Source organism: Megalops cyprinoides, chromosome 17, assembly GCF_013368585.1.
Source record: "Megalops cyprinoides isolate fMegCyp1 chromosome 17, fMegCyp1.pri, whole genome shotgun sequence".
Taxonomy (NCBI): Eukaryota; Metazoa; Chordata; class Actinopteri; order Elopiformes; family Megalopidae; genus Megalops; species Megalops cyprinoides.
The window spans coordinates 8,904,713-8,929,569 of record NC_050599.1 but is presented as its reverse complement, the minus strand read 5'-3'; the positions used below and the strand labels follow the sequence as shown (position 1 = coordinate 8,929,569).

Below are 24,857 nucleotides of genomic sequence, written 5' to 3'. Positions count from 1 at the left end.
AATTTTATTTCTTGTATGATTTTAATCCTTATGGATTAGTAAAAAAATAAATAGTGCACAAGAAATGACATTGAAAATGAATCCTTGTTTATTTCATATGCATGAGGAAGTGTACAATAAACTGTTTTTGCTGTTTTGCACTCGTTTCGTGTTTGGATATCAATTCTATCATTACAAGTGCCGATATCCAATACAGAAACCAAGTAAATGCATTTTATTTTAGTTTTTGCATTTGATCAGCACTGGAATAGCCTATGATTCTTAACCAGTACACTTCACCTGTTCCTTGTTAAAAAAAAAATACAAATACAAAAAAGTGCAAAAAGCTGATTTCCACATGAACATTGTTTGAGTCGTTTAGATTCTAAGGCATCTTAGGAGTCAGACCACCTGTGTGAAGCTCTAGACAGTATTTAGTACATAAACAAAATTTACATGCCCAAAGCAAGGTTACCCTCCAGAGCTTCTTAAAGGCCCAGCGGTAGTTTTCTGCACTACTGGCTGACTTCGGTTCTAGCGGGAAGAGGTGAGACCACACTCTCGCAGGAGGTTACTTGTGGAATTTCTTGTTAGCGTCCTTGGCGTGATCGAGGAGCAACTGGCACGGCGTGAAGTGGTTCCCGTACACGTCCTCAAACCTCCTCATCTTCTCCACCAGCTTATCCGCTCCAAAGGTGTCCACAAATCGGAAGGGACCTGAGGAGGTGGGTGGGATTAAGATTACATCATTTAACGTAAACAGGAAATGGACCCCTTTTCATCTTTAATGTACATAAAAGGGCAACTGCCACCTTTGTACTCGGAACAGGGTCAACTCCTTCTCAAATTATAGTGTTTTCAAATCAAACCAAAGTTTTAAATGGGATTCATGAAAAATCTCAATCTAAAAATGTAATAAAAATGGCCTTACTGAAGACAAAACTCAACACTTAATCCTGTCTACCAATTCAGAAAATCTTTTCCAAAGGATAATCTCTATGGCAGTGTTCCTCAATCCCACTCCTGGAGCCCCCCTGTCCTGCATATCTTCTAACCATCTTTGCTCCAAACACACCTGATTGAAATGACTAACATGCTCTTGATTAAATCAGCTGTGCTCAGCTAATCAAAAGTGCCACTGATGAGTTCAGTCAGGTCGGTAGAGCAGGGAAAGATGGAAAACGTGCAGAGCAGGGGGGCCCCAGGACCAGGATTGAGAATCAGTGCTCTATGGGTTGTGTCTGCTGTTTTTATTTAAACATTTCTCTGTAATGAGAAGTGTCTTTGGCATAATTATTTAAACCTAAAATAACTTATCTGAATGCACAAAATGTATGCAATCATACTGATGGATTTCTGTCCAAATGTAGGGTAGATATTACCAAGCAACTTGAAAAGCATCATGGCAAATCTGACCAAGCTTCAGGGAGAAAGTCACCCGGCGACAGTGGGAGCGGGGTGGATGACAATTTTATGTGACTTTCTACTCTGCATAAATTGTCCGTTGATGAGGAAAGCAGTGTGGCCACTTGTGAATCCACCGCAACTGCGTTCTTCCCAGGAGGAGCCGTGACAGTGACTGACAGCACATGGAAGTTTCAGGAAGCCTCGCGCTCAGATTGAGGTTTTGTCTCACCTCCGAGGCAGGGGGGGAAGCCCAGGCCAAACACAGCCCCGATGTCGCCCTCAATGGGGTTATTCAGGATCCCCTCCTGCAGGCACATCACCGCCTCGTTCACGAACCTGGACACCAGCCGGTACTGCACGTCCGAGTCTGAGGACCTACGAGCCCAAGAACAAAGGGAATGTGTTTTTATGGATGGCAAGTAAACAGCATTGCTGTTTGGATTTTAAAAGGATGAAAAATGCCCAACTTACACTGCAGGGGGTGCTGTCATTTTGAATTTCTCAAGAATCTCCTCTGCGCCTGGATTGACGTTCTTTTCTTTACTTCCTGCCTCATAGACGTAGCAGCCCTTTCCTGATTTGCGGCCTGCAAACCAAAATGAGTTTGTTTGAATACATTTTTAAATGTACGCCCATGCCTTTTCCAAAATCAGCAACAGCAATATGAAAGCAGGGCTCACAGTCCATCACAGCTGAAGAATGCGGATTTCATCAAAACTGCCAAGCCAATTTATCCACGGGGCTACTTAATGAATCAAGAGTTGGGTTTTGGAACAAGATCCATCCAGCAACTCCTACACTAGATGAAGGTGTGGAGTGCATACAGTATGGTTTCCCATTTTGTTGCACACTGACAGGACGCATTTACCCTTGAACCCTTTCTCCACCATGGTCTTCAGCACCTCCACGTTCCCGCCTCCGAACCGCGAGCCGAAGGCCTTGCCCAGGTCCTCGGCTACGTGGGCCGCCACGTCGATGCCCACCTCGTCGGCCAGGGTGGCGGCGCCCACGGGGAACCCGAAGCCGGTGGTGAGGCTGTCCAGTTTCTTGGGGCCCACACCCTCCTGTGAACACACATGGGGGAAGCCACGTGAACCAGGGCTAGGACATTCACTTCGTGGAGGGCTTGTGAGCTCACAGGCTTCCAATTCAACACACTACCCAGGCTCATGCGTTTCGTTTGTTCGCCGCGTAATTTCACAAATGCACTTTTCACCATTTTCAGAGCAGTGACACACTGAGTGGATAGCAGGGAGGGCATCCTTTTGTAGCACTTTATTGTACGCAGGTAGGTAAAAATAAATTTCGTACTGAGAAAATGAGACCCATTATGCCATTAAGATCAAAAAAAGCTCTAGTTAAAACAAGTGCACTTCAATGGGGCAACAGAAGTGCTGGCTTGAAATACAGGGCCTGCTGCTTTCAATTTAGGAGTCCACAAATAGATGTGGACGTTGGGCTGTGTACTTTGGTATGCAAGATTATTGTTATTCTTTATTTGCTTAGCCTACGCCCTCATCTAGGGTGGCGAGCAGTGCGGTCTTTCTTCACATGGCCATCTACATGGTCTTTACACGGACATCTACTGAAGCAACTCCCGTGAAGTGTTCTGCTTGAAGGTTTAATGGTTCATTACATACTACTGTACATTGGATAAGAACATCTTCTGAATGACAGAGTGACCCATGTAAATTTTTATTTCATCCATTTACATAGATAGGTATTTGAGGCAATTTTGGGTTAAGTACTTTGTCCAAGGATACAACAGTAGTGCCACAGAAGGGGGGGGTAGAACCAGCAACCTTTCGGTTATGAGTTCTGCACCCTTCCGCTACACCACACTACCGCTCATCTCAGAAGGGAACCTGCAACCGCCTTTTTACGAGCCCAGCTCCTTTGACTGCTAGCCCATGCTGCTGGCTCAGTTCCTGCAATGTCCCAGCACCACCCTTTTAGTTTTTTCCCTGCACCCGCTCAATGTGCTGCAGTAGGAGTGCTGGTGGTGTGGCTTCTGTTAGAAAGAGATCTGTACTCACCTGCAGTGCTCTGACCGCTTCGGCCAACATAGGAGCCAGACACCTGGTGGTGTAGAATCCAGGTCCATCCTGCAGGACAGAGAGGACAGCACTCGTTCAGAGCAGCTCAACTGACAGGACACCTGAGACAGGACCTGCCTGTGTGATGAAGCACCTCAGGGTGTACCAGTGCCTGCACAACACTGAATTTCACATGGCTAACCTAGTAATCTTATCACGATTAAACATAGTAAGTTTAACATATAGTGTGCATTACATGTAGTACACACAATAATGCTATTATAGATGCATATATCACATACATCCCAGTCAATATAAAGACAGATCTAGTGCCTGGATGTATGGTAGTATATCTGGTTTCCCTTGTCAAGTCAGGATGCAAAAGTTAACTTGTGGTTTGGCTTGAATAGTGTTATGCTCACATTCACTGCTTTGGGAGTGTTGTGAGCCTGGTCTGACACTGTTGTTCATTCAACTTGAATGGATACACTTCTGTTCTTTTGTGTTGGAGGTTGCTCTAGATAAGAGCGTCTCCTAAATTAACACAGGTAGATTATTTTAGTGTGTAACACATTAAGAGTGACGAGCCGCTTCTCTCGAGCTGTTCGGAGAGGCAGGAAGTACAGACGCTCGCGAGCAGCAGCAGAGAAACGCGTGGGCGCACTCACCCCGACCACGATGATGACTTTGCCCTGCTTCAGGCCGACGGCGACGGCGGAAGCCGTGGTGTCTTTGGAGGTCTTATCCGTGGTGATAATCTCCAGCAGCTGCATCTTATCCACGGGCGAGAAGTAGTGCATTCCGATGACCTGGGCCGGGGGGGGGGGGGGGGTGACACAGAGCAGCCCGTCAGACATGGGGCTCGGGGAAGCTGGCCCCTGCACGCGAGGCTGGGTAACTCACCTTCTCTGGTCGCTTGCTGGCTGCTGCGATGTCCTTGATGGGAAGAGCCGATGTGTTTGTGGCGAATATGCAATGAGGGGGAATGACCTGCCAACAACAGCAATAGCTATGCTGAGTTTCACAGTCGTGTCATTTGGCTCATTTAGCGGTCCTGTATTTTTTTTTTTTCCCCTTTTTTTTTTGATCGGATACATCAAAATAACATGCCAACAAATTCTGTTCTTGCATTTAAGATTCTTATCCGGCTGACCAATAGGCCTTGGAAAAAACTATTACATAAATGGCATTAAGAGGTTAGCCAGGTCTGAGGCTTTTCTGAAAATGAAGCATGCATATGAAAATTAAATCATCCATACCACTATCAGTTTCAAAGGCTCCATAAATGTGACTATAAGAGCATTCCTTTCATTTATCTGCTAATGCGCATACTGTTCCGGCATAAAGCAAGACTGGAGTAGCTTATGGGTTTTACTGTGTTCTGCTTACAGCTTCCACTTCCTTCAGAACTTTGTGTTTGATGACGAGATCCTCAAAGACCGCCTCGATCACCATGTCAGCCTTGTTAAAGCCACTGTAATCCAGCTGCCCTGTCAAGTTGGACAGAATGCTGTCCCTCTCAAACGATGTAATGCTCCTCTTCTTGGTTTTGTCATTCAGCCTGGGGGAAATTTCACAACACCAGTAGTTATTTAAATTAACATAAAGCACAGCAGGGAATTCTCTGCCCTTACTGCAAAACAGTGCCACCTGGTGGCGGAAGGTGTCGTTGCTCTTCACCCACCCTTTGAAGACCTGCTGCTGCCCTCTGCTTAGGCCCTCCACTGTGGTGTCCTTCAGGATGGTGTTGACGCCCTTATCCACGCTCACCTGGGCAATACCAGCTCCCATAAGACCTGCCCCCAAGATTGCCAGATTCCTAAAAAATAAAAATTTGCATACAATTCAGATCAACTGTAAGGGGACTGCTGCTCAGGCCACAGAATTGTAGAGATGCACTATTTTCACATGTGTCAGTTCTCACTGTTAGGATACAGCTATGTAAAGTGTACTGTAATCAAAACAAAGCTCCTCCTGTACTTACTTCACCTCCTTCTCAGGGGTTCCAAAGCGGTTCTTCTTGCAAACCACCTGCCCGTGATACAGACCAATCAGAGCTTTGGACTCTGAGGTCATGGCAAGCTTCCCGAAATTCTGTGGTGGGGAAAAAGGGGGTTAAAGACACACATTTCACGCGGGAGACAGGACATGACTGACTGCCCCGCACTTCGCGGCAGCACCATGTTAAAAAAGGTCACCTGGCAAGTTGCCAGAGGTAATGTCAAACAGTCCTTCACCACCACTGTAAACATTAACTTTGCTTCCCGGAGCAACAGCTCGTTGATATTTCGGTCACTCACTTGCGATTCTGCCAAGTAGCCAGCGTCTGCCCCCTGCTCCACCCCGGCCTGCACACACTGTCAAAGGAGAGACCGTGTGACGTTCATTTCAGTGGGGGGGGGGAAGCTGACAAAGCTGAACAGACATTTGACGGCACGTTGTGGCTCACCCACCTCTATGATCTTGAGGGGAGCAGGGTACAGCCCCTTCGACTGCTTCATCACTTTGCCCTTGACGGTCTTGTAGATCTGCTGCCGTACCAAAGGGATGCCCATGACGAAGTCTTGCACCTCTGTCAAGGGTTTCCACACAACTGGTGAATGCCTAAGCATCAGCTGTCTCGGTGTAGCACAGTGGTAAGAAGCAGGACTCGTAACCAAAAGGCTGGTTCAATTCCCTGCTGGGGCGCTGCTGCTGTACCCTTGGGCAAGGTACTTAATCTAGAACTGCCTCAGTAAATATCCAGCTACTACATGTAACATGTAAAATTGTAACGTATGTAAGTCGCTCTGGATAAGAGCGTCTGCTAAATGCCAGTAATGATAACCTGGTGTGAGCGCACATGCTTTCTCTGTCCTTAACTTTGAATAGTAAATTTAAGCAAGTACCACATGTCACAAGTTCAGGAGTCAGAAACATCAAGAAAAAAAAAAAAAAAAAAACCTGTTAAAGAATTTACAATGGCGGTTACATTGAAGACCCTCCTTAAAGTTAACACAGCAAAGCATGTGGTCTCATTAAAGTTTATGGGGAAAATTTGTACAATTCAGAAGAGATTTATTGTGCTCACACAGGAAATCAAAAACACCACATGTGTGAGCATGCTGGTGGGGCACAAGACAGCAGAGATTTAGTGATCTTGAGACCATGAAATCAGTAACCAGGTTACAGAACACAGTCATTCTGAAATAAGTTAGGACACGTGTATCAAATGGTCATAATTCTAATAACACAAAATCTTTGATAAAACTTATTTGTGAGGCATCTCTACAATAAGGACTTTTTACAAAACCTGTCTCTGATGGTAAAGTTAAGATGGAGGAAGTGCAAACTTAAATATTATTTTGTATTTTGTCTTTTTAAAAGCACTCACTCTGCATCAGACCCTTCTCTTTTGTGAGTGGGATTTTCTTGTTGGCGATGTCTTTAGCAAGGCTCACGGCGACTTCTTCCAGGTACTCGATCGTTCTTTCCTCTGGACTCTTCAACCCAGGCCCTGATGAGTGGCAGGACATGAAGAATTATGAGAGCTGTTATGTCAAAAAAAAAAAAAAAAAAAAAAAAAAAAAAAACACAAAACTTAAAATCTATAATGATTATAAGAACTCAAAGAACTGCAGAGATGATCCTGACAATAGTACCGAGGGGGTCGACGAGCTGATGGACCAGGCCCATCTTCTTGGCTTTATCTGCCCTGATGTTCCTGCCGGTCAACATCATGTCAAAGGCACTGGGAAGACCAACCTGTGCAAAACACACACACGTAACATTTCATCTCACCAGAACTCAGTCCATGAATTCATGTGGCCACGTGACTTACCACATGCTATTGCCATACCAGTGACATAAACATACTATCACATTCAAATTTTGGTGTGGCGGAGGTGACCCCACTGACCATCTTGGGCAGCCGCTGGGTGCCGCCCGCTCCAGGCAGTAGGCCCAGCATGACCTCTGGGGTGCCCAGGACTGTCTTCTTGTTCTTCGTTGCCACTCGGTACTGGCAGGCGATGGCAAACTGATAAGAAATACAGACCAGGCACTGTTCAGAAAAAGGCAGAACCTTGGTCCTGTTTATTCTGTGTTAACCTGTTTAATCTTTTCACCATCTAATGGTAAAATAGAAGTGCTTTGTGAAGGAACTCCTTGATGAGTATTGCGCTGGAATTCACTCTGGATAAGAGCATCTGCTAAATGTAATGACTAAGTGAAGGAAACCCCCATTTCATGGGTTATACAGCGACAGCTCCACAACTTTGTGCATCCCACTACTTCACCGAATCATACTCTATGCTGTTACTCACACCTCAACACCCACCAGAGTGTAATCTGATGCAGTGTTAAATGACCCTCTCTACTACTAATGTGAAACAGAGAGACAGAAATGTGTGCACGGCAAACCTCCAGCCCCCCTCCTAGGCAGGATCCATTGATGGCGGCTACGACGGGGATGGGCGACTTCTCGATCTTCTCAAACATCTTCTGCCCTTCCTGAGACAGCGAGGTCACTTCCTCTGCACTCTTACAGGCCTGGATCATACTGCGGGTGCGGTGATCAAAGCAGGGAGAACAGCCATAAATTACACTAACCCGGACAGACACTGGACAAAAAGGTGAACTTAGGGAAATCTCAGTCCTAGTAAATCTCTTATATAGTCCAATCCCCAGAAAGGAGTAATCCAGGTACGAGCCGGCTATCTGTCAACTTTCCAGTTATTCAAGCTGCCATCAAGTGACAACCAGAGTACAATCGTCAAAATGAGGCGGGTGCAACATCTCTCTCAAATGTCAGCTGTAACGAAGGGTGCCTTTCGGAGGCAGTGGGCAGTACTGACTTGATGTCGGCTCCCGCAATGAAGCAGCCTGGTTTGGTGGAAATGAGGACTGCGCTCTTGACCGAGTCATTGGCCCAGATCTCATTCATCACCTCGGTCATTTCACTCTGCATCTGGACAGACAAAGTGTTGACCTGCAAGTACATAAAGGAGAGCCTGTAAGATTACTGAGAATTTGAAATGACACTAAAACAGACAAGCAGATGCGCTACAGCTTCACAAATTCTAAACTAACATACAATTTAGTGGTGCAATATAGTCTGATTGCTTTTCATCTACATATTGTAGACGAAATAGTTCTTATTATGCATATTATAGTTTTACATATTATTGCAGTAATTCTGCAAGGCACTTAAAACAAGCTAACGTGTACTGTAAGGCATAAAAGACCTTTGAGTTGGGGTCATTGATCCGAACAACTGCCACATTGTCCTTGACTTCATAGTTGACGTGGGTTCGCTCTGTGGAGAGAAAGACGCCACTGGGATAAATAAACAGAAGTAAAATAATAAAATGCTGACACACAAGGACATAATCAAAATAGTTACCCAGCATGGCAGATGATACTGTGAAGTTACGGCATGTTTGACCTAAAGAGAGAAACAGACAGTTAGATTTACCATTACAATATTAGATGCCTACCTCCCTCAAGAAGTGTATAGTAAACACTGAATCAAATAGCAATGTTTTCAGTTGAACTGCATCTTAGGGGAAAAACAAATGATATAAAACAGGCCTGCCAGAGAGCATCACAGAGGTACAGATTACATAGATCAAAAAGCAGTGCATGGTAGTGGTTGTGATGGCGTCCAAGAGGCTGCAGGTTCAATCCCCAGGCTGGGCACTGCTGGTGTCCTTTAGAGCAGGCCCATTAAACTGAGCTGCATATGTAAATATGCAGTTGTATAAATTGATATTTCAATTGTATCTTATGCAAGCCATAGTAATATTAGGGTCTTAACAAGAAAACCGGTTTCTTTCCTCACTTTGAATTCTCTTCATCATTGATGATAATATACATGTGTTTTCAACATACATAGATGGGCATGCTGTAACAGAAGCTGTCTGATGTGCACAGATCTGGATGTTACCTATGGATTGTTGGCCAATCTGATCAATTGGTGCTGACTAACCTTTTACTATGATAGTGAATTTGATGAGCTATGACATGGTTTACAGATATGGTAAACTGGATTTAACTCCATGTTCTTTAAACAGTTTTTTCCCCTCACAGCACTATGTTGCTTGATGAAGGCTTTATTTTGCAAAAATGAAGACCTGGAAAAAACAGTCCTCCTTCATATCCAAATAACAACCCTGCACAATATGCCTTTTCCTTCAATACTAAGTGCTAAATAAGAGTGTCTGATAACCCAAAAGTGATAACTGGATGGTTAGAAAAAGTCATATAGCATTGATTTGGTATCATCTCTACTCTTAGTCTACTCTTTTGTATGCAGTCCTGTAACTCACTGTGGGTAAGAGCATCTGCTCAAGGACTAAGTGTAAATGTAATCATGCAGTCAGGTGAGGTCTCCACATCATGTGGAACACTCGGATCAAGTGACATAAGAACCTGTGAACTTTAGCCCGCATTCTCGACAAGCCAGACAAAGATAGGCCTCTGTGACCTTTGCACTAATCTTCCGCATGTCGCTGTGCCACAGAATCAACACAAATACTGCTTGAATCACATCACACTTCTTTCCAATAAGATTTACATATATTTAATAGAAGCAAGTGTGGCATCACTTGTGCAATGGCAATAATATGAACAATTACGCTTGTACTGAGATAATTTTACCAGGAAGAAACCAGTAGTCACATCACCCAGTAGACCTGCTGAAAAGCTGAAGCTAAGTGGCTTGAGGTCTAGATGAAAGACCACTGAAGAGTGGTCCTGGATTGCCAGGGGACTAAGAAGAAACCCATGCTCCAGTTCAGAGATGTTCAGATACACACTGTGCTGCAGGAGGTCTCTTCATTCGTGGGAGGTTACACAAAGGTTCCAAATCACTATGATCATTACAAATACCATGGCTATGTCACCACACTTCACTATGTAAGTGATAATGGTCAGCACTATGCTTGTTACCTCCTCATTGTAAGTAGTTGTATTAATACAAGTACTAGAACCACAGGTAATTACGTAGAGGTCCTGTTAAACAATATCTTAGAATTGTGCACACAGACATTACATGTAATAAGCATGTGTGTGTGCACGCGTGCATGTGAGGGGGACAGAAACAGAATGTGAAAAAATAATGCTCATGTTGTGAAAATTTACTACTGGGATTGGTTGAATAGTTCACCCCTTACTTACAACGAAACTTTTTGACTGTCAGGATAAAACTATCAGAACCATTATTGATGATATCCATTTACTTAAAAAAAATTCCCTTGCTTACTGAAAATACAGGGATTAATGCACAATCAGAAGAAAAAGTCTGCTACAAACACAACACACTTTATATTGGGTTACAGCATCAATAGCTTTGTGAAAGACGAATATGTATTAATCTGTTTGGAGATGTGGGTTACTGGACATTCCATTTTCAAGTCTACATGTCAGATATGGAACCACACCTGAAAATGACCTGTCTCGTGTCCAACACCACCAAGACAGCATTTACCAAAACAATTAAAAGGTGGCACCTTTCCTGGTCACGGTGCAATTATAATTTTATCATAAGGCATGCTACCATACGAAAATGATCTGAATATTTATTTAAATAGTCAAGCTCTGTCATACTCAAAATGAAATGTTTTCGAGGAACTGTTATAAGGTACACAATGGAATTAGTTTAATCTGCAGAGGAAATCTTCAGAACTAGCAAGATTAGCACCAAAATGAAACCAGATTAACCCCCAAACCAACAGCACTGCATTGAAGAAATCAAGAAAAACATGGCCTTTTGAATACATTTAGTATTTTGCTGATGAGGTCAATTGTACAGATATATTTCACTGTACACATGAAAATTCAAAGGGGGAGAATGTAAAGCACTGTAGGATCTCATTGATCAACAACTTTTTGCTTCCTTGATTTGATCTTCTGATATGAGAGTTGGGTCCAAGCCCTTAAACCCCATTATATCAATGTAAAAATATCATCCTCTGATTTGCTTGTATATAATTACTGTGACATTAAAATAAACATTTTGTTGTAATAAGAAATGGTATAGCAGGTACACAAATTTCACCCAATACATTCAGTACACAAAGAGTTTAAATCGACCAAGAAGAGGTCAGTATTCATGAACTCAATGACCTTTTTGAAGGGCAGACACTATCCAACACCCTGGTTCCCTTAACACTACAAAGGGTTAACCTAATCTACACTAAGACGCAGAACAGTCACTTGCAAAACGTATTGTTCGAGGAATGAAACTGGCTGGCTACCCACCTATCAAAACAGAAAACATTATGAAAATGAAAAAAATATCTGAAATGTCGGCTACTCCTGCTAGCAGATCAGGCACACACCATTCATTTAGATTTTACTGCTGCAGAAATACCTACTTGCAATATCACAATCGTGGGCCCTTTTCTATCATTTCAGTGTCTATCCTGCATCACAACTATCAAATTACTCAGCTTTAGTGAGCTACCCAGCGACTGCAAAACTACACGCCACATGATCTAGTCTTGGAAATCAAGCAGTCTAATGCTAGCTGGTTAGCTGTATGATTCATCATCATTTAGCACGCAAGCTAGCTACATGTTACTGTATGACGTTCATAAATTAACTTTACATTTGTTATGGACAATTAAATGAATTTTGGCACCAACTGCTGTAACTAAGCTTACTCAGTAGAACTCGCTAAGATAACATTCAGAAGACAAACTAGCCAAAACTTGTATAAGGTTAGTTAGTTAGTTAGCTAGCTGAGGTAGTCACTGACGTTCAGAGCAAATTTGCAGGTAATATTTCACTAACAAGTGCAGGCCAGATATTAAAGTAGCGGTGATAACTTACGAAGTCATTATCAATTTAAACTTAGCCATATCAAGCTAGCGAATGTAGCTAATGCAGGGGAGCTAGCTAACTAGGTGAAAGGGCACAGTCTTTCAGTTGTGTTGTACCCATCCAACTTGTACTGACGACAGCCAGCAAGCTATGAGGCTAGCTGAAACCACATTTATTTAGATCGCGAAGAAGCAAAAATCGTTTCAAAACTCATGCACACTTCCACACCATTTAATTCTCAATTACCTGTAAAAAGGCAGTATCTGCTTGTTGTAAATCTAGAGAGAATGCCCACCGCTCGTACACCAGCCATCTTATATCGAGGTCATAGAGAAGTAGGCAGAAAGAAAGCATTGACAACCGGGATGAGGACCTTTTATGCCTTGGCGGATATCCTAAAATATGCCATAATTCAAACAAGAAAATAATATTCTCATCAATAAAAAGTAGTACTACATTTCCCTTATTTTAAATTTCATTCAATTGTAAAGTATTTATAAAGCATTACATTTCTAAAATCGCAATCGATGAAAACGTTTTTAAAAATTAAAGACAGGCATAATTTTAGGCAGCCTAGGTCTTTTGAACTTGACGATACCAATAGCTTTGTTGTGTGGAGTCTTGCCAATCGCGGCTGTGGGGCTGGAAGTTTGGCAGGAGTGGCAAGGCATCGCTCGAAATTTCTAAAAGAACTGGTAATATTTTTAATTTGCAATGTCAGTGAACATGTGTGAGGCCAGAAACGATCACTGCTAATTTTCAGAGCTCAAAGATTTTTTTCGTAGCTAGCTGCATGCGGCCAGTTATAGCTGATTTCTAACATTAGCTAACGTAACATTAGTAGCTAGCCGGAGTTGGCTAACTAGCCACTCTTGCTAATCTAGCTAATTTTCGCAATTTTGCCGCTCTGTGCGATCACATTATCTACTGTCTCTATAGCTAACTAGATACTTTGTATTAAATGTGTTGCTACTATCCAGTCATGAAGGAGTGCAATATGAATACAGGAACTAACTAGATAGCCAAACAGCCTGCATTGTGGCATCACTATAGGTGATTATAACAATCTGTAATGTTGCTGAAGTTCATCTACATTGCCAGTATTAAGGTCGGCGTAATTCATATGTGCAGATTTTAGTGAGTGTTGTCAACTGGTAATGTGAAAAGAGCTTTCATTGCCCTTGTCACCCAGCCTTAAAGAAGTAGGTGAAAGGTCACCGGCTAGGGAGAGCAGGCGAGTCATCCGCAAGGGGCAGTTTGAATAACATGTTGCGTGGTAGTAATTTTTCCTCTATGTTATTGAGCTGATCATAATAGCAATAATAATAATGACAAAAATAAATAAGAAAAAAAAATATAAAGAAAAAAAAACTAATGAACATTTGTTTCTGTCGTATTGAAAGTGTCTGAAACCTAACTGTGTCGACCTTCGTTTTTAGGTTGTCATCAGCAAAACGCATTAAGTTTCTTGTCATCACACCGAAAGAGTTCACTTATATCTGTACTCCCCACAAGTAATTAAGATTTATGGAGGAAAAATGCGAAATGTCAGCTGTACGTGAAGTGATAGTTTTTACGTTTACGACTTGGCTGGGCACGCCGTATGCAGACTCGTGGTCTGTCAAGGGTACAGCACATTGAAACGTTTCACTTAAAAGTATGTTAGAAGTATCAAGACTGTCTCATCATTGAGGTGATATCGCTTGGGTAATCATGTATTACTTTTCTTAGGATAGTTGTGAAGTGCTTAAGTAGGGACTGTGGAACCGTTTTTACATTACATGATTGTCTTTTATTGTAACAGGTTACAGTTTTACACGCTATCTATTTATACAGTTAGATATTTAGTTAGGCAGTTCTGGGTTAAATACCTTCGCCAAGGGTACTACAGTAGTGCCTCATCAGGGAACAAGCCCTGCTCCTTACCACTGTACCACACTGTTGCCCTATAGATTTTATGCTCAGTATTATGTGTGTGGTGTGGTACCATAATTGCATGTGCAGATGTAGGTGTAATAATGTAGATCACAAGGAATTGTCTTTAAAAAGTATACCATGTAATTTAAAAATTTCACATACCAGATCACGAAAATATGCTTTCTGTGATATGCAAATAAAGTTTATTATTGTTGTAGTTGTTGTTTGTTGTCAAGATCAATGATTCTCCGATCAGTCCCTGCATTTCCTGAAGAGTAATGCATATGACTTTTCTTTTAGGGAAAAATGGCATCCATGTTAATGCACACCATCCGGAGCTGCCCGGTAAACACGTCCAGGGCAGTTCAGTTCGGTAAGCGCAGCTGCATTTCTACAGGGGCCTGTAGCACTACTACAACTGCTCCCCACATCAGCCATTTACAGATTCAAACACAGTATCAACTTGGTAAAAACACATTTTAAACAATGATGCACGTTTCTAAGCCTTTTCTGTGTGACGTATTTGCAAGATTATTGGTCTTGTTCAAGTATGAGTACTATTTTTCACAGAAAAAGTTAAAACCTATGTATATTTTAAAACATACGGCCTTGTTGAGTGACAGCTAGACGCTGAAATGATAGAAAATGGTCCACGATTGTGATATTACAAGTAGGTACAGTACTTCTGTTTTGAGGAATGGGTAGCCAGCCAGTGTCATTGCTCCAAAAAATTACGACAGAGCAAATCTCCAGATTTCTCCAGATTTGCAGTCCAGATTAAGTCAATCCACTTTACCCAGTGTGAACTGTAATACGTAAGGAGGTTAATTGTCTTAAATATGATCTGCTGTTAATGATAGAAAATATATTTCCTGTCAGCAATATCAGAATGTGTTCCCTGCTTTAGTGATATTATATAGCTACAATTAATTACACACTTTTTGGATGAGAAATTATACTGGAGATAAATTATAATATGCTCAGAGTTACAGTTGTGCATACATGGTTTTATGTTAAATGACAAGAAAGATCCAATGTAGTGTGCATGTACACTTGTAAATAAACTTTCATTTTCCTAACATGTATCCTATGTGATTTAGTTTAAGGATACACTTATGTTCTTACGACAAAAAACAAAGACATTTGATTGAACGTGTTCCTATTTACTGTTTTGACAGCTGCAAGATCCCTGACCACATCTGCTCACCTTCAGGCCCAAGGTAAGACCGAGTTCGGACCGATCAGATCACACTCTGTATCTGCCTAGGCTGTCTTTAGATTTTTAGACCGTTTAGACTCTGGATGCCCACTTGAGCATTACACTGGCAGGATATGGGCAAGGCCTGATTCAGTGGCATTTTGCATGTAGTTTGTGGTGTGTTCATTGTGAAGTAGGTTGCATCGACATGTAAGTTGTTGACATTGACGTGGGGTTGTTTTGAATCTCTTTGGAGTTTCATTCTCAGAAAATGCAATAAGCAGCGAAAGTTCATTTCTTAGTTGGCTGTCTGTGGTTGAGTGTCAAAACTACTCTGTTTAATTATACATTAGTTGAGATTAGGTGAGAAAAATGACCTCCTGTTGTGTTTCAGCAGCGCAAACTAAAAGCAAGAAGACTTTGGGCAAACCTGGTTTCAGGAACATTGTTTTAGTGGAGGGTGTTCGTACGCCTTTTCTCATGTCTGGTACTACGTAAGTGAAGAAGTATTCCTTATCTTGAGTGTTTTCCTTTCCTCCATCAGTACACTGTTCGTTCTTTAAGGCTTTCATAACTTGTGAATGTTTTTGTCCATATAGAATTACAATGAGTAGAATTAGTATTTCACAGATAGAATGAACGACTTATTTTATTTTAATATATGTACAATTCAGTACTAAAGTACATGGCATGATATATAAGCACAGTGCCATGCTGTACTGTAACAATGTTCATCCAAGGAACTGAACATGCAGCTTCAGTCCAGACTTCCAGTGTAGTAGCCATTACACTGTTTATGAAGATATGTTCTATGGAGACCCTGTGATTATTGTAAAGTTTCAACATATTAGCACTCAGTTACAGAAGATCGTTATGTAACTAACACCTGTAATGTGTTTTTAGATACAGCGATTTGATGCCTCATGATCTGGCCAGAGCAGCACTGCAGTAAGTGACCTAAGCATGAGACAACATATCTGAAATACAATTTAAAGAGGAGTTGAAAAGCACTGTTCAACACCCTCTAGTGGTTAAAAATGATACTGCTGTAGCCACTGATTTAGTCCCTTGTTGCAAGTGATCTTTTTAACATTTTGTGTGGTTATAGAAATTATATGAAACTGTCGACTTATAAATACTGTTGGGACTGACAAGAATTATTACATATTTTTGCTGTTGTTTATTGACTGAATCTCAAAATTGTATGCAACAGGGGCCTCCTGAACAAAACTGGCCTTCCAAAAGATGCAGTGGATTACATTGTCTATGGCACAGTGATCCAGGAAGTGAAGACTAGTAACGTTGCCAGAGAGGTACTCCTTGATTCTCTAATTCTCTTTATTCTCTGATTATTTATCTGATTCAAGTGTTTGTATAATTTTGAGAATAATGTGAACCTGTCTGTTAAGAGATGAACACTAATGTTGGGGACTTGATCAGGCTGTTACTAATTATGAACTGTATATATAATTAACACTCACTCTTCAAGTTTAAATAGAGCTGCTAGTTGGCAGACTCAGTTGTAAAGATTTATATCCTTAGTTTCCAGATGTACTAAGTACTGTATGTTTCCATTTCATGTTCTGCCCTTGATTTTGATTAACATGTGCTCTAGTTGGCAACAAAAGAGATTTCTATTCTTAGCCCCTATAGTGTGAGGACTGTGTCCTTTACTGCAATGGAAAATTGCCCCACTTAGCAACTGTCCTTGTGACTCAGATTATGACAATCCAAATATTGAAAATGATTTAATGTAAAATTGCTCTGTCTCTATGTAAAGGCTAACACTACTGGTCTTTGGTGCTCTTGAGTGGTCAACTTTTGACATTCAATATAATCTTAGAAAACTAATTGTAGACAACGTGCACGTTTACCATTGAACTGAAGAGGGTGCTATTGGTGATCCACAGTTCATCATACCTATCATATGATCTTCTTTTATTCATGCTAATATCAGGTTACAAGTATTATTAAAAGAGCTGTCATCAGCCTTACTATTCGGAATGACAAAGGTTTTCTTTTTTTAAAACCTAATGAGTAATGGTCTTATTTAGGTTTTGAATGATTTTGCAGTCACCCTTCAACAGTCCATTTACAACTGTAGAGGATCTACATATTCCTGTCTAGTCTTTCTGTACTGGTTTCCTTGTACCTAGTTAATGTAGGAAACATTTTCTGCATTCTCCAGGCTGCTCTGGGAGCAGGATTCTCAGACAAAATTCCAGCTCATACTGTCACCATGGCGTGCATATCATCTAATCAAGCTATGACCACAGGTATGTGTTCACTGCAGTTGTAAAATATGCATTCATTTGCTTGATGCTTTTCAGTGAATCATGTACTCATTTATTTCTCATTTCACTCCTGGATTGTGTACACCATTTGGGGTGGCAGGGTGGGGGGTTAATATTAGCACGGACCTGTCCTTTATTTTGAGTTTGAATTTTGAATTTTCAGAATGAACATAAATGGCTTTTTTGCATTTGTTACACAATGTCATGATTTCAGAGTAAATCTAGAAAAATAGAAAAAATTAACTCATGCTTAAATTAGTTACACCATGCCAAGGACACAGTAAAGGTTAAGGTTCCCAGATTTAGTTTAACTGAAGTATGCCTCTTTTGTCAAGTTTTAGTAACAAAACTACAAAACAACAAATACATGTAATATGTAATATGTAACATGTAATATGTAACGATATGTAACATATGTATAATGTAATATGCTTCTCCTGCATGGCAAGTTTGTCAGTTAGGGAAAGTAACCAAAAGAAAGTATTGTGAACGAATCTAAAAAAAAGTGATTATTATATAAATGTCATACTCAAGGGTAAAGACAAGGCCCCGGTCAGACCAATGTGGGCCACACTACCAGAGTATCAGGTTACAGGGAGCAGGTCGGAGGTGCTGTGTGGTGCAGACTGAGAGCCGCTGTGTCTGTGCGCAGCTGTCGGGCTCATCGCCTCCGGCCAGTGCGACGCCGTGGTAGCAGGGGGCGTGGAGTTCATGTCCGACGTGCCCATCCGCCACAGCCGCAAGATGAGGAAGACCATGCTGTCGCTCAACAAGGCCAAGACCATGGGCCAGAGGCTGGCGCTGCTGGGCTCCATCCGCCTCAGCCACCTGTCTCCGGAGGTACGGCCTCCTGGACAGGCTCTGCTCTTTCTTCCAGCTTCCAGCAGGATCATTATTTCATGTGTTCATTGTCATTGCCATTGTCTGGTTTCTCACTTGGTTTAAAATAAATTTGTGATGTTATAAATCATTAGAGGGCAGCAGTGTAAGATAGTGGTAAGGAGCAGGGGTAGTAACCGAAAAGGTTGCTGGTTTGATTCCCTGCTGAGGCACTGCTTCTGTCCCCTTGGGAAAGGGACTTCACTTAGAATTGCCTCAGTAAATATCCAGCTGTATTAATGGATATTAATGGATATTAATGTCAAAACTACCTATGCAAGTCACTGTATAAGAGTGTCTACTAAATGCCAATAATGTAATATTGTAATGTAATTAAAGCAGTAGCAGATGAGATGCAGGTGAACCTGTGCTGTCCTCTTTTGCAGCTCCCTGCAGTGGCAGAGTTCTCCACTTCTGAGACCATGGGCCACTCGGCGGACAGGCTGGCGGCTGCTTTCGGGGTGACCCGCCAAGAGCAGGACGAGTTCGCCCTCCGCTCCCACTCGCTGGCCAAGAAGGCCCAGGATGCAGGCCTCCTGAGTGATGTCATCAGCTTCAAAGTGCCAGGTAGCCCCCATACATCTTATAAATCTTATAATTCTAAGTCCAATAAATAGGAATGTCTGAATAAGGAAATGATACAAAGTAGCTCTAGTCTACAGTGGTATAATTTAATTTGTGTCATTGTTTAAAAATTATGAATTTACAAGAGCACCTAAGGTACTCGTGCTGGCTGGATGGAATTTTGTGGTAGACTTCAGTAGACTCCAGTGTATCTAGTTATCGTGGTAATGTAGCCCAGATATCAAGGAAAAATCAGGTTGTCATTGCCTTTATTAAGACCTTTTTAGCAGTATAACATTTACATTTACATTTATTCATTTGGCAGACGCTTTTATCCAAAGCGACTTACATAGGTTACAGTTCTTTACAATGTTATCCATTTATACAGCTGGATATTTACTAAGGCAACTGTGGGTTAAGTACCTTGCCCAAGGGTACAGCAGCAGTGTCCCAGCGGGGATCGAACCGGCAACCTTTCGGTTACGAGTCCTGCTCCTTAACCACTATGCTACACTGCCGCCCCAGTATTAGTATAAGACTGGCCTGCAGATGAAAGCAATCCATTCATCGTCCAAGGACTAACAAATCAAGACAAAAACGTAGCTGTGTCTGAGATCACAGAGCAATCATGCTACAGATTTCAAAAACAGGGTTGTATACAGGCAGTCCCAGAGCACGGGTTGTAGGTGTTACCTATGAAGACGTCTAACACGTGGGTTAGTCTCTGATATTGTGGGCTTTCAACTTGCAGAATGAGGTGACACGCAGTCGCTTAGCAGTGCTTTATCACATGGTCAGCCTGGCGCATGGAAGCTTGTCCTACTTTCTGTGTATACATGCTGATAGGATGTTCCGAACCCTGGAACACACGTGTGCCAAAATCTCTTGTGTGGCTTGTGTTCAGACCACACCGACACATTTTCGATAAGACTGTCAATTGTGTGCATGTCAGTGATTTGGCACAGCAGTATCCACCTCAAGAGATAAAGTATATTGTATAGTATAGTATATTATATTATAAAGTATATTATATCCCTCTTTTCCCCACAAATGAAGGTAATTTATATTGATAACAATGCAGTATAACTGTATATTATATTTAAATGCAACATAATGTAATTTAATATGCACACATACATACACACAAACACACGTAGGACAAATGTTTATAGGAAATACATTAGCTCATTGGGTGCCTGTGAGTCCCTTGGGGATGTCAGTGGGGATCTAGCCTGGGGTGCACTGTGGGACTCGCGTTGTGAAAAATAGCCGTTGGCAGCATCTGAGTGTATGGGAGAAATAACCGCTGATTGCACCAGAGTATCACACTCACTTCAGCTCTCCTGCAGGAGTCGGGTATGTGTGTGAAGGGACAAGCCCAGTGACTGACTTCAGTTCTCAGTGATATTTAGTATGTGACATTTGTGTTGTTTTGTTTCTTGTGCAGTGCATTTTCACACCACGGGGGAAAAAAAAGCACAGCCATTTTACCACTAAACCTTCATCACTGTACATTCCTTACTGAGCACCATGCATTTGAGCTCTAGTCCCTGCTCAGTTACTATGCCACTCAGAGTTGTTCATTCTTGCTGTCTAGTTCCTTTTAGCAAGCGATAACTTATCTTAATGAATCCAAAGTGACTTAAGACAGCTCAGGACATTGACACAATAGTTGCTCCTTTTTCATTACACTCAAATTTTTGTACACTTGGGTTGACACACCCATGAAAAGGTTCAAGGTTTCCATCTAAAGAAGCTTAAGAAGCACAGGGCTTTACTTTTCATAGTCAACCGTGCAGCCGATATACAGATGTGAGCACATCTCCCCTTATTTATGGGTGGACGTATGGCATAAACCAAAGGGCTCTCCATCCTTTCCCACGCCATACAGATTTGCACACAAATGATGGAGTTGTAGAACAAACAGGCTGTATGCTTGTATGCATGCTTATGTGGCCATGTGCTGCACCTCCATTATTTAAACAGGAAAGGACACGGTGTCTAAGGACAACGGGATCAGACCGAGCTCCCTGGAACAGATGGCCAAACTGAGGCCCGCTTTCATCAAGCCCCACGGCACTGTCACCGCCGCAAACTCCTCGTTCCTGGTGAGCCAATCGCGGACGCGCGGGCACACACCTCTCTCTGTCCTCCGGTTCAAAGGGGGAGTCTGAAGAATTAAAATTTGATGTGTCTCATGGTCTGCGGCAAGCACTTGCATGCATGATGGAGTGTTGTGAGCAGGCTCAGTGATGGTTTAAATGCTTGACTCAGATCATAAGTACGTAGTGTTACATCAGGATTTTTGTCAGGACGTTCCTTAGAATGTTGTCACACTGCAGTTGAATGATGCACAGCAGCATTTAGAGGTCCTCTCATCTGTCTGTGTGTGTGTGTGTGTGTGTGTGTGTGTGTGTGTGTGTGTGTGTGTGTGTGTGTGTGTGTGTGTGCGCACGCGCGCTTTCTAACCAGACTGACGGCGCCTCTGCGGTTCTCATCATGTCTGAAGAAAAAGCGCTGGCCATGGGCTACAAGCCTAAAGCATACCTGAGGTAAACCATTAGCAAGACCATGTGGTGCTAATCATGAAGCACAGTGTTTCCCTGTTTCACACATTCTGGGTTCATGTTATGTGAGTACTTCTAGTATTTCTTAAATATACCCAGGATACCCCTTTCCCACTGCAGGGCTGAAAAAGGGCTGGCTCTGTTGGTTCAGGGTCACAGAGGTTTTCTGTTCTTGTAGTTTTGTTTTTTAGGCTAGCCCTTTCAGCTCAGCACAGTATTATCACTGATGCTGACTTGCTTACACTGTAGTGTAGCCAGCAGGCTGTGCCACTGTGTTGCCTTGGTTGTGATGGTGCCAGAAACTGAGGAGATTCACACAGAAGGAAAATGTAGCATGTTGCCATCTCTGAGTGTGGTTTCATACTACACCTATCCTCAGCTGGTCATTCACAGAGATAGCAGAGGGACTGAATGATAAAGCAGTAAAACTAAATGATGAATGAAGTGATGGCAGAAATTGTAACGTCATACAGCTGTCGTCCATTTTATTGTAACATTCGTCATCCTTGATTTTGATTCTTACAGAGATTTTGTGTACGTGTCCCAGGACCCCAAAGATCAGCTGCTTTTGGGGTAAGTTAGCACCTGAACAGCAAGCAGGTTTCCTCATGTATTTGGAAAAATGAAATTATTTGTATACCTCATGCTTTGGCCACTTATCAGTCTTACATAATTTGAAGTTTTCTGGTTCAGGCCTACAGCAGCTGCGTCCTATCTAGGCTGCATAATTCACTGGTTCTAGCGTTAATGTCTTCAATATGCTGTTAAAGGATATAGAAAAATCGGTCAATTTTTCACAGGCCCACGTACGGCACTCCAAAAGTCCTTCAAAGGAGTGGTTTGACAATGGATGATATTGATGTTTTCGAGTTTCATGAAGCTTTTGCCGTGAGTACTGGTTTGTGTATTTTCCCTGCTAAAGATTTAAAAGTGGAATCATGCAACTTGCATTTTCTTATTGATCGTGTCCACAAACTGAGAGGTCCACTGTGGTTTTACTTATTCACTTCAATACATTTATAAAATTGTATTGAGTACAATTTCACAAGAGGGTTTAGAGCTGAATGTTCATTGGTTAGTAGCAGCTGTAAATGAATTGGATATCGGTGCATTATTCTTCATATATTTTATATTATTTATTCATATAAATATTCTTCTTACATTATTTTATTTTAAAATCTCTCTTCTCCTTTTGATGATAAAGTGGTATTATATTTTTAATTTTAGGGACAAATTATGGCAAACCTGAAGGCCATGGACTCAGATTGGTTTGCACAGACGTATATGGGGAGGAAGTCTAAGGTAACCTCATACAACTCAGCTATACACCACATATGAAAATGACATATCTGATGCATTGTGTATTTGTGTATGTAAGAGAATGGGAAACTGGTGTTCCATTTCTGTACGTGGTGTGGTTACGCTGGTGTTCTGTCATTCATGAACACATTAACCTCAAGTCTCCCCCAGTCATTCCCCACCCTGCTCCTATCATCTCTGTACACAGAAGGTCACATGCTCAGAAAAGAAAGAATGTGTGCTTATGAATTGTATTAATTTAGCCTTTCGAACAGAACCATATTTAAACCTACCATGGCATGAAATTGCTCAGCTTCGAGGATTTGGAGGAAGTAAATATACTGACCAAATCTAAATTGATTTGTGCAGATAAACCGGCAATGTCGAATAAACGATAAAACAATGTCGAATATTTTAGTGTCAGTGCAATGATAAATTGTTCAATTATTTGATCCCCTTAAAAATTTTTTATTTTTTGTAATTTCCTTTTCTGTAAGTGAAGGCATTGCTCCTAATCAGATCTTCAGTTTAAATATGGGAACACAGAGAACCACCCGTGACGGGCAGGTAAAACTGCCAGAAATATCCACTGGAGTCCTGATATGCCACTGACAGAATGTCTCCCTGTTTCCACATCCTCCAGGTTGGGACGCCCCCCATGGAGAAGTTCAACACCTGGGGAGGGTCTCTGTCCCTAGGGCACCCCTTCGGGGCAACAGGGTGTCGGCTGGTGACGACAGCAGCACACAGACTTCATAAGGAGGGGGGGCAGTACGCGCTTGTGGCAGCCTGTGCTGCGGGGGGTCAGGTAAAGCACCAACGCTGAGCTTGCAACCCTCTGGTTGCAAGCCCACTTCTCTACACACCATGGCACACTGCCGTGGTGACGCCTCATATCTTTGCTTTGTTTTTGTCTTGCAGGGGCATGCCATGGTTGTCGAAGCCTATCCCCAGTAAAGTGAGGTGGGCGTGGCTTCAGGTGACAGGAGTGACCCCTGGTGCGGGCCAGTCCAATGCACAGCGCATAAAGATCAGTAGTTTGTCGCTGCCAGAAAACTCTGTGTAAATACTAATACCAAATTGCCTTGATGATAAGAGTTACTGTATGATGGTTCAGCTACATGAAGTTTGTAATGTATTTTCTGTCAGATGGATGCTGGAATTGGAAGTGCAGGGATTCACAAGCCAAGCTTTTCTGAGTGAGACACGTTTTGGCATGACATCTACCTTAAGTACCTTAGAAGAGAAGTGACAGGGCGGATGATTCGCTGCTTGTTAAGCCAGATTTTATCTGAAGTTGTAAAGATGCACATGTAGTAGCAAAATCCTGAATTGTGGAAATTACATTTGTATTAACAGTTTAAGGATTTTTCTTACCAACCTGCAGAGTGAAACGGATAATAAAACCTCAAATGTGATACATTTCAAGAGTAAATCTGTATTTATTTACACGCTTCAGTTTGCTTCCTAATGCCTTGCTTCCTGTTTATGCACAGATGATCACAATTTTAATATGGTTGGGTAGGGGTTGAGGTTGGAAATCCAAACTCAAATTTCATGATGTTGTCATAGTTTAACTGATGACTTATGGATACCTTTAAAAGCTTGTGCACATAAAGTTATCATAAACTGTGTACTTTAAAGTCTGACACCTCTCATAAATTCCTGCAGATTTAATATAAAATCATACCAAGTGCATAATCTTACAAATAATTAAAACATGTAAAACTTAATACTAATTCTTCATCATCAAAACCTTGAACATGATTACCAAGGGTAGAAGTGTGCTGTTCAGGCCTGCTATGGCGTCAGAAGGATGTCTCGTCAGGCATTGCTAACCAGGCTAAGAGCCAGCCAGTTTGGTGTGTCAGTGCTCTCAGGAGACCTGTTATCCTGTCGTAATTGCAAAAGG

The 24,857-nt window shown here is 42.0% G+C and overlaps 2 protein-coding genes across 3 annotated transcripts; one reads left to right on the top strand and one right to left on the bottom strand.

The window, feature by feature from the left end:
* Positions 1–65: 65 nt before the first annotated feature.
* hadhaa (hydroxyacyl-CoA dehydrogenase trifunctional multienzyme complex subunit alpha a) lies at positions 66–12,562 on the bottom strand. Its single transcript, XM_036550454.1, has 20 exons — positions 12,474–12,562; positions 8,806–8,847; positions 8,648–8,718; positions 8,258–8,391; positions 7,824–7,962; positions 7,321–7,440; positions 7,064–7,166; positions 6,796–6,918; positions 5,876–5,994; positions 5,723–5,779; positions 5,407–5,516; positions 5,107–5,241; positions 4,812–4,983; positions 4,326–4,412; positions 4,091–4,231; positions 3,423–3,491; positions 2,255–2,450; positions 1,858–1,972; positions 1,616–1,761; positions 66–696 (listed from the first exon to the last, which is right to left on the bottom strand). Exons 1-20 carry the CDS (start codon positions 12,538–12,540, stop codon positions 551–553), a joined length of 2,292 nt encoding a protein of 763 aa, XP_036406347.1. The 5' UTR covers positions 12,541–12,562; the 3' UTR covers positions 66–550.
* Positions 12,563–12,853: 291 nt separating this feature from the next.
* On the top strand, positions 12,854–24,358 carry hadhb (hydroxyacyl-CoA dehydrogenase trifunctional multienzyme complex subunit beta). 2 transcript variants are annotated; one of them, XM_036549767.1, is made up of 16 exons: positions 12,854–12,922; positions 14,445–14,517; positions 15,323–15,364; positions 15,740–15,836; positions 16,246–16,290; positions 16,556–16,655; positions 17,531–17,618; positions 18,289–18,476; positions 18,902–19,082; positions 21,066–21,187; positions 21,552–21,631; positions 22,172–22,219; positions 22,447–22,534; positions 22,874–22,948; positions 23,589–23,753; positions 23,867–24,358. In XM_036549767.1, the coding sequence occupies exons 2-16, from the start codon at positions 14,451–14,453 to the stop codon at positions 23,900–23,902; spliced, it is 1,422 nt and encodes a 473-aa protein (XP_036405660.1). In that variant the 5' UTR covers positions 12,854–12,922; positions 14,445–14,450; the 3' UTR covers positions 23,903–24,358. The 2 variants fall into 2 exon arrangements, with proteins under 2 accessions (XP_036405660.1, XP_036405659.1); XM_036549766.1 differs by having other exon boundaries at positions 15,737–15,836.
* Positions 24,359–24,857: the final 499 nt, after the last annotated feature.